The 17,140-nt window shown below is 43.2% G+C and overlaps 1 protein-coding gene across 1 annotated transcript in view; it reads right to left on the bottom strand.

Moving 5' to 3' along the window:
- ABTB2 (ankyrin repeat and BTB domain containing 2) overlaps nucleotides 1-16,588 on the bottom strand; it is a 138,401-nt gene extending 121,813 nt beyond the window's left edge. Inside the window, exon 1 of the mRNA XM_030481462.1 lies at nucleotides 15,424-16,588. Coding sequence (XP_030337322.1) covers nucleotides 15,424-16,288 — 865 coding nt within the window. The 5' untranslated portion in view covers nucleotides 16,289-16,588. The remainder of the gene's footprint in view (nucleotides 1-15,423) is intronic.
- Nucleotides 16,589-17,140: the final 552 nt, after the last annotated feature.

The raw sequence follows: 17,140 nt of genomic DNA, 5'->3' as shown, positions 1-17,140 counted from the left end.
GATTTTTGAGAGGAGGGGAGATGGAAAAGTTGGTTTGTTTCTCTTTTTTCCCCCTCCTGGAAGACTTTCTGCAAGTGAGGCCTTTTGTGTTGCCAAGGACTGAACAAAGAGAAGCAGCCACTATCCCAGGACAAAAGTTTACACGTAGCAACTGTGAAACAAGATAAGAGTTTACAGCAACTCTTTATTTGTGTAGGTATTTATATGCCCTTATTCTACTCTTAAAAATTACTAAAAGGAGAGCCAATACCTAACAAAAATCCTTTTTGGTTTTGTTCCCTATTATAACTTCCGTTCTTAATCTGTAGATCTGAATACATATTTCTTAGCATCCCTGGCATTCTGAAATGAACAATAGATGCAATACATTTTTAATAATACATGGAGGTCAAGCTAAGAGATTAATGGCTTCTTTAATGTGTTACGCTGATTTTGTTCCAAACCAAGCAGCTGCTTTATATGAACTGCTTCATTTCTCTCCAACAGCAAAAAGCAGAAGAAATCACTCCCACACGAGCCCTTTAAGGCTCATGCTGTTCATCACATAACAAGCACAGAAAGTAACCTGTTGCCCCTGAACAACAGAGAGAAGTGTCCTCAGATGAACCACTCCTATACGATGAATACTGTACATTTTTGCAGATACGCACTGAGCAAACTCCTCAGTAACAGTTAAGAAAAGATTAAGGTTAGGAAAGTAATGGATTCTTAACCCATATCCATATCCAGACCCAAAAGCCAAATTAGAATTTCTCAGTTCCTAAGGACTTGGGGGTGTTGGTTGATGAGAAACTGAGCATGAAACATCAGTGTGCGCTCACAGTCCAGAAACCAGCTGTATCCTGGGCTGAATCAAAAGAAGCATGACCAGCAGGTCAAAGGAGGTGATCCTGCCCCTCTATTCTGCTCTTGTGAGACCCCACTTGGAATACTGTGTACAGTTCTGGTGTCCTTAACATAAGAAGGACATGGAGCTGTTGGAGAAAGTCCAGAGAAGGCCGTGAGGATGATCAGGGGCTGGAGCATCTCCTGTATGAAGACAGGCTGAGAAAGTTGGGGCTGTTCAGCCTGGAGAAGAGAAGCTGCGTGGAGACCTCAGAGCAGCTTCCAGTATCTGAAGAGGTCCTACAAGGATGCTGCAGAGGGACTCTTCATCAGGGACTGTAGTGATAGGACAAAGGGTGATAGGTTTAAACTTAAACAGGAAGTTCAGGTTAGATATAAAGAAGACGTTCTTTACTGTGAGGGTGGTGAGGCACTGACACAGGTTGCCCAAAGAAGTGGTAAATGCCCCATCCCCGGCAGCGTTCAAGGCCAGGTTGGACAGAGTCTTGGGCAACATGGTCTAGTGTGAGTTCTCCCTGCCCATGGCAGGGGGTTGGAACTGGATGATTTTATGGTCCTTTCCAATCCAAACCATTCTATGATTCTAGAAGTCACTCTGGGTGACAAAGTCAGATGAAGCCAGCCCATGCAAGCTTCATGAATATCTTTAAGCAAGAGATATTATATCTCCCCCCAAGCTATTTGACAACAAAAGATCTCCTACCTCTAAGCAAAACACAGATTGAAAATACAATGACAGCAGCTTCTCACAATTGTGGAATATCAGGAGCTATAACCCACAACAGATTGTTCAAATCAGCCTTACTCAATCACTCCAGCACTTCTTTGTTATGTAGTCTCATCAGAGAGATACTTGGCAGTGTTCACATGTAAATCAGCAGCAGCTTTTTGGATCACCTCTTTTAATGTAGAATCAGCTCAAACTTTGCAGAATGCTGATGTTTCACTAGAATGCCTTTCAGAAACACAATGCTCTGCTGAAGACTGGGACAGATGGTTTGGCTGACACCCTTCGCAATTTGAGAATTGTCTCCAGTCACATTTTATTTAAAAATAAAAAATAAAAATCAAGTCTTTTTGAGCTTATATTACACACATTAAAAGCTTCAGTTGCTGGAAAATACAGGGTCATGAAATAGACTGAAAATCACTGATCCCAGCCCTAGGGTTAAATGCTACCTCAGGTATTTGATTTCTAAATGGGATTAATTGGTAGCTTCAGTCTCGTTCTTGGCAGATACATCACCACTGCATCCAGCAATATTTGGCACTGCAACATACAGACCTCACCTTTACTCCTGTTCACAGCTCCCTTCTTCCATGCAGCTGAAAAGAGACTAAAGACACAACTAAGGCAAGCAGAAAGCAGTTCTTGCAGCCAAATAAAAGCTATGGTTGGAAAATGCCTGGAGAACAAACCACCCTCTTGTATGGTTCCCTTCAGTCACAATTAAAAACCACACATGAGCCTGTGAGAAAAAGTTTTCGTTCAGGTTTTTGCCACAAGAACTTTGCTGAGCTTCTATTCTGTCAGCCTAGAATACGCCATTAGCGTGACACTTGGAGTTGTTTTGCTGTTATTTTTCAGTTAAGAATTAGAATCTGATGGAGAAACTATTCTCACCCATCATCTATCAAGGGGGCATAAATTGACCAGTTGCACATTACCCTTCAGACACACTGGAAGCTTTGCATACAGCTCAGTTCATTACTTGTAGATTATTTTGCTTACTCTCTCATTAACAAGTAAGAAAACTATTTGCTCTCCCAAGCAAGTCATAGAATCAGCTAGGTTGGAAAAGGCCTTTAAGATCATCAAGTACAACCCAGTATCCTCTGTTTCAACCTGTAATTCAAAGAAAATACACGGATAAATCTGACCTTATGATTCAGTGCTAGAAAGCGATCGAGCTCCGCTAACCAAACACCTTCTGCATCCGTGTCTCTTGACAAACTATACGCAGCTTCCTAGGGCTATACACTGAACTCCATATGTTTGACTAGCCCACAGAACCCAGGCCTTGTGCCACAAACCAAAGCCAAATCCCTGAGTGGTCACAAGCCCAGGGAAAGGCATATTTGACATGCCAAGACAAAACTCCGTGCGGTTACTTCATGCGTGACAGGGGCCTGATTCTCCACTGCTTTACTCTTTCTTTCTCTACTACTCTACTACACTTCTTTCAGACCAGTGTGGCAACTCAGTGAGGGTTGAATCAGGCCCCTTGTATATAAATGGATCATTTGAAGTGATGCATGTTACTTTACATGGAAAAAATTCAAGCTTTAAAAAAAAGAAGGCATATAAAAGGACATTTAAAGTGCGCGCGCGCAAACACACGAGCCAGTTTCACTCTGCGCTGCCTGTTCGGCAGAACAGATAGTCTGTTCTCTGCCTCACTTTTAACTGCAAACCTTCTACTAGCTGTGTGTATTTTGGACCCTTTCCCATCCTACCATGATTTCCTGTCTGAGTCTGCAGCCCATGGCAACAGCAGAAAATTGGAGTGCAGGCTTTGCAGATGGTGGTAGGCCAAATGCCCGGTGCCAATTTAGGATCTTCTTCCAGAACATATGTATTATCTTGGCTCTATGGCAAGAGTTACCTTCATGCTAATAAATTCGATTCATTTTAATGTATAAATTGTGCTTGCCTTGGGGAAGCTCTGGCCTTCTGCAGCGAACATAAAAAACCACAATCACACCCCCTTACGTATGCAGCATCGTGCTATAAAAGGAAAATGATGTTCTGGATCGTTGTCAAGGTAGAAGAAAATTCACACTGTTTTATCATTCAATTCCAGCAGGTCACAGGTCGTTGGGAACATTCAAAATCAAAGCAAAACAGTCCCCTCCCCAAATGTATTGATGTGCAGCACATACGTCATCCCACAAAACAACCTATGGTGAAAGTGGCGTTTCCACATGTTAGCAACAAAAATATGAGACCCGAGATTATACACAGAGGAAAAAGGTTTCAGAAATAATTCCAGGGTTGCTTTCCATTGGGAAATGTAGTGTTAAACATGAATCTTCCTCGTATGGCTTTAATAAGAGACTCTGCATCTGGCATTGTCATGAGAGAATGGGGGGGGAGGGTGTGTTAAGGGGAAGGACACACCTTTTTCATGGAATAATATGAACAAGAACACACCAGTCACCCACATCACACTGACGGGTGCAGCTACAAAACTAGCTCCCTGTATAGATGCTCTAAATCCCCCCTGCCTCCCAGCACACACAACAGGACGTCCAGGTTTTCCATGGAATGAATAGTCACCATCAAAGCTTCTCCCGCCTCGAGGTGTAAAGCCCTTAAGTTTATTACAAAGTACTAAAATAAAACTTCCTCAGACAAACACATGGCCCCAATCCAAGTGATTTCAGAGGAAGAGCCCAGGCAACTGCTTCAGAAGAAAATCCAGTCTTTTCCGATAAGTAAAATCATTCCTTTGTTATTGTAAGGAATCACAGACTAAAATCCATAAGCCACCGCTTTATTTCATAATGAAACTCTCTGGTCTCTCAACACTGGTCAATAAACACACTACATTTTTTAACCCTTGAGCCTAGTTCACATTTCTGATTCAATCTCTTGACTTTCTGCCTTTCTCCTACCTGCACCATGCACGAACCTGGATCCTGAGTAAAGCCCCAATAAACCTAATGGAAATGATTCCTTTCGCTCCAGCAAGGTGAAGCTTAAAGGTAACCAGCACTTCTCCCATAGATCCTGAGCTTGCTTTCAGTCACAGTTCATTAACACCAATTCTGACACATTTTCTACTGGACAATCCTACTGTCACCACCCTCAAGTATCTTCTAAGTTCAAACAAAAGTGATACTCACTCAAGCCAAAACTTCCAACTATACTGCAGAACTTTTGATAACACTTACTGGAAAACAAAATAAAGGAAGAGAGCCCATAAACAAGCTTTAGAAGTCTTTATATACTGACACAGAATGAGATGGTTTATTAAAAGCAATAAAGATGGTATGTCTTGGTTGCTATTAGAGTTTTCCATCTTCTTCCCTGCACTCTAAGTTCAACCATCACTTCAGTGAAAACATCCAAAGACACCTTATAAATGTGATATAATAAAAGTACCAGAAACCATACTAAGACCATGATAAAGCTGTACCAGTTCAGCTCCAGAGCCATTTTTATGATCTCTAGACTAAACAAAACTGCCAGTGCAAGTTGAGCACAAAGCAGTGTGGGGGGCGGAGGGAAGATAACATTCAAACCAAAGAGCAGAAATTCAATGAGCAATTAAGCAGAAATTATAGCCACCCCCACAGAGGAAGCATATTTCCTTATGTATTATTACAACATCCATCCATCCTCAAGGTTTTGGTTAGATCTGTGGTATTATCTCAGGAAACAGCAGAAAAAATGAAAGAGAAATGAAAAGGAAACCTCTCAACCAGTTGTGAGGCAGAAAGATGAGCTCTTCCAAGAGCAAACTCACAGGTTGCACCAGTCCATTAAATGTTTCTGGTGACTTGTGTTACTGATTCTTCCTAAATTTAGTACAGAATAAAAGACTGCCAAAAGACAGCTCTAAAGTCATGCTCCAGCTCCTGGTGCACAGAGGAGTGCGCTCCACTTCCACATGTGTGTTCCCACCACAGGAACACCTCACATGCTTCTCACAAGCCTCAGCGGTGTCCTCACACCACCTCGTCACGCATCAGGGAATGTCAAGACATGCACTGGTTCAGGTTAAAAGAATCTGCAGGATTATCAGTGGATCATCCAAGTGGAACCAAAGTTTCAGATGAGCAAACTGCCTAAAAGCTGCTAGAAAAGTGGGTTTTTGCTTTCATCTACTCCCATATGAAGACAAGCTGAGAAAGTTGAGGCTGTTTAGCCTGGAGAAGAGAAGCTGCGTAAAGACCTCAAAGCAGCTTCCAGTATCTGAAGGGGGCCTATAAGGATGAAGGAGAGGGACCCTTCATCAGGGACTGTAGTGATAGGATGAGGGTGATGGGTATAAATTGAAACAGGGGAAGTTCAGGTTAGATATAAGAAGAAGTTCTTTACTGAGAGTGGTGAGGCACTGGATAGGCTGCCCAAGGAGGCTGTCAATGCTCCAACCCTGGCAGTGTTCAAGGCCAGGTTGGATGGGGCTTGGAGCAACCTGCTCTAGTGGAAGGTGTCCCTGCCTGTGGCAGGGGGTTGAAACTAAATGAGCTTTCAGGTCCCTTCCAACCCAATCCCATTCTAGGATTCTATGATTCTACTAGTTTTGACATGAGTCTGTGCTGCATGAAGTATAGGGCAGTCATTTAAATAAAGCAAACAAAATAATCAAAACCCCAAAAGTTTAAAGAAAGAATATGAAGTGAAACTGGCCTAATTCCCTGCTTTAGCTTCTTGCCAATATTCAGCTCTTGCCCTTCCGCTGCAATAGTAATGTGCTTTATTCACAAGCAAGAAAACGTAAATATTAGAAGAAAATCTTTTCACTGTCATCTTAGAACTAAGCAGGAAAAGACAGAGTTATATAGGATCAAGAAAATAATAGATAATTATGCCTCTGCATGTTTATCTCCTTAATGTCCAAGTCCCAGCATAAACACACAGTCATATTTTCTTCTTTATTCTCCAGGTCCCAGGCAACAAAGTGCAGATTGGGCTAGGAATGAAAAGTAACAGAAGTATCCAACGTGGACCCTAATGCTATAAACACTAAAGAATGGGACAAGCAGATTATGTTTTCCATAGTGTTCCTTTCCTCTCATCCCAATACAATAAACAACAGTTCCTTTGATCTTGCAAAGCCCTAGAGCAAATTTATCAGTTGTTATAAATCTATATGCACGAGCTGAAAAGCTGGCCAGAAATGTTTATTTGGCTTCAGTTCTTAGTCTGCAGCCCATGATTATACCACAAAAAACTCAAGCATCTTGGTGTTGCTACACAAAAACTACAGCAATTACTTAATCATATTTTCCACAGTTTTTCCCCTCTTTCTTTGCTTTTGTCAAGATTTTCTCATTTTTTGGATACAGAATGCCAAATGCAGTCTCCTTATGACTGCTGTGTCCCTGCAACACCACAAAAAGTGTCCTGTTGGTCACTTGAAAACTTTTTTACCTTTATTTTTTAATATAAAATACTAATTAAAAAAATTAATCAGGGCTTAGACTTCCCCTTCATGTTCACAAACTTTTCAAATAGCTGACTTGCTGGTTGTGCATAAGATAAGCAAACAAATGGAGATGCACATTCTCAGTGTAAGACAGCATAGCTAGTGCAGGGAGAAAGCCCCACATGAAATACATCCATATACACTGCCCCAAGATGACTGAGAAGATGGTTTGCCTTCTTCTGTCCCTGTCGCCTCACAGGCTGAAAGCACTTCACACAGATGACTGAATGAGCCCTTGCAGCATCCTCCAGAAGCTGGTATTCTCCTCAATTCAGATGTGAAGCAGGTTAAGTGCCTGGTGAACATCAAACAAGTTCTAAGGAAGAAATGGTCCAGGCTTTATAATTAAACAACCAGAACAAGATGGACAAGTGCTCAGGCTCACAACTAACCAATGAGTTGTTTGGGTCAAACCCATATGAATAACACCAGACAGTTTTTGCTTGGTCAACAGGAAGAAGGTAAGCACGTTCACAGCAATCCCTGTGACCTGGTTTAATGATTCTCACAGGTTACAGTCCACAATCTCATCTCTCATGAATGCGTTTCAAAGAACTGTTTCATGTTAAGATCATAGTAAAGGCCAATCCAAACAACTGCCTCCTAAAGGACCACCACAAAAACCATCAGCTGGACTATAGCTAATGAAATCACATCATTAAGTAACAGGCTTTGAGCAGATGAGGAGGAAGTTTACAATTCTAGGGGACTTTCATTTGCAAGTAACGTAGAAGCAAGTAGGTTTTGCTAGACAAGGATTTTCTAGCTCAGATTCCATTTAACTTGAATTGAAAGGACTGATCCTCAGTTTCCACTGCTAAAGACAGCAGCAGTTACAGCATACCCTTCCCTCACAAGCTCCTTTCGCGCTATTAACTCTATCCCACATATACCATGCTCACAAAAGCTGCCACCACCACCCTGGCAGGCAGCAGGCAGACACTGTAATTACAGGGTGACAAACAACCCTGAGCCATGCCCTGCCCACAGCTGGCCTGTCCCAGCCCTGGTCTCTCCTTGCTCCCATTGCCAAGCGTACCAAGTCACACCCGTTGTAGCCAAACCTTTCCCAGGGACCAGAATGAGCTCACAGCTCCAGCTTGGTTTGTGACCTAAGTCAGAAGGCAAGTCTGGATGTGTTTGGGTGAAAGGAACAAACCTTTCAGCATCTATGCACTGTGCACCCTTCCTCTGTCTATTATTGCTTTCCTGTGATAAGGCTTGTGCTGCCAACAAGAAGACTCCATTTAAAAGGCTCTCCTCACTCAGAAATGCACAACTTGGAATCCTTAAATTAACTTAGATGCCCCAACAAGGTCCAACAGTTTGGTTTTCATGTAGCTCTTGTTCTATAAGGGAAGGAATCAGTTCTGTTGAAATATTTCTGTCCCAATTTGTAAATTAAGAAAGCATGAAGCCACCCATTGTACTGGTTTTACCATTGCCTCAGGCTTACTTCGTTTTAACCAAATGCCATGTTAGGCACTTACGTTCAAAACAACATGTAAATTAATCCCATTAAAATAAAAGCAGCATCAAGAAATTATTGGGTTTATTCTTTTGTTCATCAGCCTGAACTCTCATTGTTCAATGGGAGCAAACGGACATTTTCTTCTGAGGAGCAGAACTTAAGTCAATGCGAGAGGATTTTCTTAATGTCCAGAGGGTAAAACTGCAAAGTCCTGAGCCAGTTACAATGAAAATGTTTAGAAATAGGGACCACATATATTGCCTTGAAAACTTACCACTGACTAAATGCAAAATGAAGCCTAAATGTAAACAAAGAGTTGTTTTGATCTTGTTCCCAAACATGAAGAATAAAGACTGCCAAGGGATTTGCTGGGCACTGTCAGTATCTAGTGGGTTTACTGCGTTTAGAAGCCTGTTTCTCTTCATTTGAATTCTGCTGGCGCAATGGACAAACTGCTCAAGATAAATACCTGTTCACATTACAGTTCACGTAAGAAAGGACAACATATTGACTTTAAGATCACAGGATTAATATAACCTTTTGTCTTATTTTTCCATTTTATAGAACCATAGAATCACAGAATGGTTTGGGTTGAAAAGGACCTTAAGATCATCCAGTTCCAACCCCCTTGCCATGGGCAGGGGCACCTCACACTAGCCCATGTCACCCAAGGCTCTGTCCAACCTGGCCTTGAACACTGCCAGGGGTGGAGCATTTACCACTTCTTTGGGCAACCTATTTCAGTGCCTCACCACCCTCACGGTAAAGAACTTCTTCCTTATATCTAACCTAAACCTCCCCTGCTTAAGTTTAAACCCATCACCCCTTGTCCTGTCACTACAGTCCCTGAGGAAGAGTCCCTCTCCAGCATCCTTCTAGGCCCCCTTCAGATAGTGGAAGCTGCTCTGAGGTCTCCATGCAGATTCATTTCTCCAGGCTGAACAGCCCCAACTTTCTCAGCCTGTCTTCATATGGGAGGTGCTCCAGGCCCTGATCATCCTCGTGGCCTCCTCTAGACTTTCTACATCTCCATGTCCTTCTTATATTGAGGACACCAGAACTGCACGCAGTGCTGCAAGTGGGGTCTGACAAGAGCAGAGCATAGAGAGGCAGGATCCTCCTTCGACCTGCTGGTCACTCTCCTTTTGATCATCATGAAGATCTTGGGATTAAGCTCCCAAGCAGGCACTTTTGAGCTTCAGTTCTTTCCAAAAGTTATTTAAGTGCTTGAGTCCTAAGCCCAAAAGTGAATTTTATAGTCTATTTTAAGTAAGCATTTCCAGTAGTTTACTTGGATTTCACACAGAGGGCTTTATAAACTTAAACATTTCCCTTGCAGTGTTGCATGATCATATGTTACAATACCAAGGTGGGGAAAGGGAAAGAAAAATGAAACAGATAAGTAAGGAAGCTCTAAACAGACCATTAACTGAACCAATTGAATCATATCAGGTACATCAGCAGAAATAAATCATTACAACAAGAAAACATGACAACACCACTAATACCCAAACAAGATTTTTCACTGTAAAGAAATCCTTCATCTCAACACCATCATCAAAACGCAATTTATTCAAAAATCACTGCCACCCTATGGTACTATTGCATTTAGTTTTGGAATAGCCCCAAATTAGGTAGGATTTAACATTTGAAACCAACTAGAATATACACAACATCCGTGCACTGGGTGAGTGCTGGTCTCAAGACAAAGGAAGCAATTTGTAAAGCTTTGTTTTACACACCAAGGATAAAATTCTGTCCTGGTCTTAACAGTATTTGCTCTGTTCAGACCCCTGGCATTAGCAGTAACAACAGACTTCAGCCTCGACACAACAGGTCGCAGGCTTTTCTCTGCAAGAGGTTCCTTCTTCACAGGCCTAACTCCTCAGTTTCACAAGGTTAAGCTGACTGACACCAATTGCACTTGAAATCCAAATATCAGCATTTGCTGCTAATAGTTGTACACTGAGGGAGTTTCAGCACTTGCTCCTTAACCAACTGAAAGGACACAAATTCTATTGCCATGGTGTAATATCAGCAATTTGAAGGATTAATTTAAAGCATTATAACTTCATTAATGAAGTTTTTTTTTTACCATCACTAAATAAAACATATATATAAACACATAAAGCCCACTATAAGGGGGGGTGAAGCATTTTAGGTTTACTTGATCTACCCTTGAACATAAGCAAGATGCATATCTGCAGATGTTTGTATTTCTAATTGTGCATCTAGTGGTTTGCCTTTGTAAGGGAGGTGAGCATGTATATACAAGCACTAACATTTGGGCTTAAAGAATTTGTCCCTGTAGGTTTGTGGATATAAATCCAAGCCCTTGAACGTGTAGGAGTAGAAGCACACAAGGTATTCTGGGGGCACATTTACACAGGGGTGAAAGAAACCGCAGTTTAAATGGGATCAGAGTTACAAGCAGCTCATCTCACATAGAAATGTGCACATAGGTCTATCATAGCCCTGCCCAGGAATCCTCAGTAAGCAATATTGTTTCAAATGACAGCTTCAGATATGACAACACAGAAGACAGAGGCGCTTGTTTAGTATATGGTTTTAAATGATTTGCAAGCCATCTGTGGTACTGCTGTATTTGCCTTCTATTCCTACTCCACTTGGTTTATTGATTGCATTTGCAGTTCTCTTCCCCAAAATGCCCCTCTTCCAACATGCAGTTTTTCCCCTGAATAGTTGTGGAGCTGATAGCTTATTAAAATTGATGAGGCTCTTTATGAGCACACCAGTTTGTTCAGTTCAGATAACAAAAGGACATTCTAAGTTATTGAAATGCCACACATTTTTTTTCCCCATGCTGGATTTCAGTACAGTACCAGGACTACAGGGAAATAAAAATATCATTTCAGACCATTTTGGTAACTAGAAAAGGGAAATTTTTGAATGGCATAGCTCTAAAAATCCTCAGTGTTAAAAATCAGATGCAATTTTTAACCTCTATTAGTGAGAAATAGAAGAGAAAATAGGGTTAGGTAGTGATACTAAATACAAACTCCATGCTTTGACAGGGTGTGCACAGTGTGTGGCATCGCAGAGAAACAAATTCATCTCTGGTCTAATTTTACCGAGTTCAAATCATTCGCTCCCACCATGATAAAGGTCACACTTTCCCCCCTCAACTCCTTTGTAAGAAAAATGCCTCAAGACACAGACAGAGCTTATTTCAGACTCTGTTTCTACAAGCCAACAGCTGATTTTTGGATTAATTTGTCCAGACAGAACTTCAAGTTTTTCAGGTAAGAAGTACATGAAGAAGCAATGCTACCAAGTTAAATTCTCCCTTCCCCCCCTTTTTTCCTCCTCGCAACCACATCTGTCAACACTTACATCTACAGAGCACCAGGATGTGCTGATGCATTAAATAGCCCAGCAGGTGAACTGGCTGTCGCAGGAGTGTTTGGCAATAACCCCATAGTTAAGTACAACGTAAGTGCTGTAGTTAATAGGGCAGTAACATCAGAATGGATTTGCAGTGCTGACAGTTCAGATTCTAACACCAAACACAGGAACATCAAGTAAAAGCAGCACATTCCCAACTTTGCATTTCCCCTCATTTCCCAAAAAGCATTTGAAATTAATAGACTCTAACATTCAAAATTAGCACATCTCAAAATCCCTGTGAAACTACCAGATACATTATCTACTTTAGCTGCATCAAAGCAATGCAGATCATGTATCTCCATACAATTAAAAATAGAAAACATGCATTCCAATTTATAGGACTGTGTTTTTTACCTTCCAGTGGCTATGTTGTTCAGTAGCTGCTTATCATTATTGCTGTTTCATTTTCCTTCCAGCTTTGCATCACATTATTTTTGCAACATCTCGCCTAGACCCTGTCTAAAACCACTTTGCTCTTGGAGTCGTTAATACACCCAGAGAGCTTTACAGAATTCCTTAGGGCCACAAGCTCAGATGATGTTCCATCATCTCAGTTCCTTCATCCTTCCCAAGGCAGAGACCGAGTCCCAAGTGTGAAGCCAGAACTCACAATGACAGCAGAAAATGTCTCTTGGAAGCAGCGAACAGTCAATTAAAGAATAGCTTCACACAAAGGGTGAATGAATAAGCCACAGATTATTATTTACTTGAAAATGGTATTAAAATTCCCCTTAAGCATGTAGAGTTTTAAAGTCTGAATCAACACCTGGTGTGTGAAGGGTAAACGCATTTGTTGCAATACAGAATATTCAGCTTTCAGCCTCTAAAGCCTTCAGAGCAGTGCCTGGACTATGGTCTTGATGGGAGATTAAGTCACTGTATGAAGAAACACAGGTCTAAACCTCAGTCTCTTGAAGATTTTATGAAGATTAATGTATTTACTTACTGTTTCTTAGATGCCAAGCAGCACACTATCCTGATCTAATAATGAAAATGATATTCAATAGATCATAATGCCAGAAAGGTCCATTATGATAATCCAGTGCAATCTTCTGTGTAGTACGCTGCCGTGGATTTCATCCAGAGATTGCAATGCTTGACTGGAGTTAGAACTTAACCTCTAAGTACTTTTTACCTCTAACATTAAACTCGGTGCTATAAAACAAAACCCAACAAACATATGCCAAGCTCACCATTTACAAACACTCTATTAAAATTCTCTTACTAGAAAAGACATAAAAATGACAGTAAAGCAAATTTTCCTCTTCTTTATACTGGAATATAGCCAGTTATTTTACCACTAGATCTACCTCAGATTTAAATTAATGTAAAAGACAAGATCATTTGAAAGCACTGAGGAGCATGATGTGAATGCTCCTCATTTACAATTCCTATGGGGAGAAGAATAAAGAAGTTATTTCAAGCTTTTTTGCATCCAGATAAAACCATTTGTGGTCTTACAACTGCAAGAAAAGCCATTTAGAAGATTCACTGACTTGTGTCAGGTAAAATACTAGTGACAGACTGTCACAGGAGATCACAGGATACCTTCATGTGGGGGTTTATTCAATTTTCAGACTTAAAAAAAGCATTCAATTATCGACAGGATTGATCTGAAAGACAGGGACAACAAAAGAGGCAACAGAAGCCAATCCTTCTGTGGCCAGCAACTGCTGGGTATGACACTCCGCAGCCGTTATCATAACTGACCATTTGGTGGTTTGAATATTTATAAGCATTTCCCTGCACTGTCACTCTTGTTCCCATTGAACACCAGCTTCCATTCAATCACTGCCATTTTCCCAAGATTTCTCTTCAGAAAAAAGGCACTGAGGGACTGACTTCCTCTCCATTTTACACACAGAACCTGTGTGGTAGAAGCACTGAGCAGAGAGCAACTGAGGTGTGTGTTTTACTATACAGAACCACACCATTTTACTCCAGCTTCCCTAAATAGGGACAAGAGAGGAAACAGAGTCCTTTTTTTGGACCTGGTGACAAGTACTCCCATGGTACACAAAGAATTCTGACAAGTGTTTTGGCAGAGGACAAGACATCCTCATACCTTTATAGTCACCCATCTAAGAGCTTGTAGTTAAAAAAGTAGGTGCCTGTGATTGACTTTGAAAGTTACAGTTATGTCTTGTACCAGTGCCAAGAGCACATCCCAAAGGGCTCTTCACATTTATTTCACATACATTTAGTAACACTGACAGTAGACTGAGGGCAGATAGAGTGCATACAGAGGTTTTGTGAGCACCATAAGAGCAGCCATCCTCTTATGCTGTAATTCAAACCAGGCTGACCTATGAGGCCAGTCCCTGCACCTATCCACTAGTCATCTGCATTATGATGTTATTGCTTTGGTTTAGGATAAGTGGAGGAAATCAATGCACCCAAGGAGCAGAAGTTGAGTCAGCCCTTCTCTGACAAAGTATTTCAGTACTAATACACCTAGGGTATACTTTTTCCCTCAGAGAAAATCCTCTCCTTTAACTTGTCTCTCACCATGAGTTTATTTTTTGAAGAGGACCAAACCACTTGGGTTGATAGAGTTAAATCACAAAGGTATTAGGCATGGAATATCTGACCGTAACAATGAGGTTACAGCAGAAGACATTCAGCTGTGTGTGGTGCACAGAAGAGTTTTCTAAATTGAACATTTCTCCAAGTTTTCCATGGAAAAATTACAGCACTCCTCAGTGTGACAATGCAAAATAAACAGCACGGCTTCTGAGCAGAACTGTCATGACTTAAACCTTCCAAACTGCTCCTCAGTCTCACAGGCAGACGCCAACATTCCTCTATCTGCTTATTTGCTTAACTGTTCAAAAAGGCTGCTTTCTAAACAAATTATAGAGGTAAGTACCTTAATGCCATGTTATTCTCATTACTGAGGCACCAGCCCACATACTCGCTTCGGCAAGCCAAGCACAGGCTCTTGTTTGTTGCACAAGTGTAATTACAACACAGGTTTCTGCTAAACTAGAAGGAAGTCGAAAGTAACACTTATGTGTAGTTACGAGTTTTTGTTCAGAAACTGAATTTTACTACCACAAAAAAATAAATGAATGTTGTTTTCCCTCTCCAGGCTGTTTGTGGGACTAACCTCTTTATATTGAAATTACAAGAGACTCACTACAACCTAAATTTTGTTTAAAAACAATAGTGGTATTTTCTGAAGAGTTGCTTGTAAAGCAAATTTCATCTAATGGTTATAGAGAAGCGTGTTTACACGCCAGTTAGAGTAAAAATGTTCAAAACAGCAGCTGGGAGAAAGTCAGGAGACATTTGTTGGGACAACAGGGCTTGGTTTCCCACAGCCTCTGCACCTTTCATAACTGGTACATCTTAAGCACGAAGCAGGATCTTTCTTGCCTGGTAACACACCATCATGTCTGCTTTACACACACACAAACCACAACCACGATGCAGTTCAGATGAAAAGAAAAATCCCCAAGCCCCCAAATCCATAGGGATCAATGATCAGTGTAAATTTTGCTGGTATGAAGATTAGATATGGTAAAAGCTGGATCTTACCATTAGCGTTTTTCCCACAGATGAGATGCTCATAAGGTTGCAGCACTCCCCAAAGTTCAGCATCATTGTTGATAACCATCTCCAGGATTTCAGCTGAGATCTCCCCTCCTCCACCATCTGGGCTCTGACTTGCCAAAACCCTAGCTTTAATCTCTTCTACAAGGTTTTCCATGCAGGCAGTTAAAGAGATGGCTGCGTATTCATGGATCCTGACTGAGATCCTGGTGTCCACCATCCACCTGAAAAACCTCCCCACTGAGAAGGTGAGGCCACATCTGGCTGATTTACCTTTCCTCAGTCCGTCTCCAGCGCTCATGCTGTACAAAGAAAGAGCCTTGACGGTGGCCAAGACACAGCTTTCTGACAGCGACCAGCTCTGGATGAGCTTGATAGCGCTCTGCACCTCAAACCTGGTGCACTTGGAGTGCATCACGCTCAGCCGCTGAGCTTCCCTGGAGACCCTGATCAAGGCGCGCCTCAGTAACTGCGAGAGCCGCCTGACAGCTTCCTGAGAAAAGGTTTTGGTGTTGCCATCTCCCTTCCCTTTTCGGAGTATTTTTCCAATGTCTTCATCAGTCCAAGGGTATTCCTCTAGATCCGGCAGCTTAGGACACTTGGAAAAGATATCTGCAACCTCGGGGTCTTCCGGCAGAACAGTGTTCACGGTATCCCAGCTGTTATTCCTACTGTTCATGGAGCCCGAGTAGTACCACCAGTTGCCTCTGTGCTGAGAAGAGGTGAAGGCTTGGGAGTTGGACTTGGAAGAGGAGAGACTAAGGGACCTGCAGGAATCCCCTGCCCCATAACCAGAGTCCAAAGTTAAATCCTCCAGGGTCTTCAGAGTAGAGCTGTATATCCCAGCCATAGGAAAGACGGGTTAAGCCAACGACGAAGAGCACGAAAGGTGAGGCTGACGCAGATCCCTTCTGCTCCTACCGACCCAGAGCCGCCCGCCCCACCAGCGGCGCGGGAGGATTTGCAGCACAGCGGGCAGGAGCCCTCCCCGCACGCCGGCACCGCCGAGGGCCGGCTACCTCCATCCCGCAGGGACACTGCGCTCAGCCATCTTCAGCCTCGGCAGGGCGGCAGCGGGGAGCGCGGGGCCGCCGGGCAGGGCGCGGGGACCGCGGGGCGGGCTCGGCGGGACACTTGGCGGCGGCTCCGACTCAACTTCTCCGCCGCAGGTCTGCCGGGCGCCCCGCACCGCCACATGCAAATGAGCTGCGGCGAGAAGCACCAATCAGCGACGCCGACCGAGACCGTCTCCACCAGTGAAATTCGAGCTGGGCGGGCAGTATGCAAATAGCTCCGGGAGGGGCGGGGCCGGCCGGGCAGTGCCAGGGCTCCGCCGGCTTTGCGGGACCGGGCGACAACGGGCACTCCGCTGCCACCGGCCCTGCTGGGCAGCTGCCCGCCCGCCCTGCGCAGCTCTCGGGATGGGCCCAGAGCCGGGACCGGGGGCTGTGGCGTCTCCCCAGGGTGAGGGTCGCGCACGCCTGGCCCTGCGGGGGTCACCGCATGAATGGGGGATTGTGCGGAAGGCCGCGAAGCCGGTGCGCCGGCTGCTGAAAGGAGCCTTTGTGCAGCAGTTTACACAGCCCTGACCTTGAACCGGGAGCTGGGTACGGAACGGAGATGCCTGGTTTGTTTCTCCCGTCCCTCCGCCCAAGCATGGGGCCTGCCCGGGCCGAGTGCTCCCCCCTTCGGCTGCACCGGG

Source organism: Strigops habroptila, chromosome 4 (genome assembly GCF_004027225.2).
Source record: "Strigops habroptila isolate Jane chromosome 4, bStrHab1.2.pri, whole genome shotgun sequence".
Classification (NCBI taxonomy): Eukaryota; Metazoa; Chordata; class Aves; order Psittaciformes; family Psittacidae; genus Strigops; species Strigops habroptila.
The sequence above is the reverse complement of the archived record's forward strand: the minus strand, read 5'-3'. Positions and strand labels throughout refer to the sequence as shown.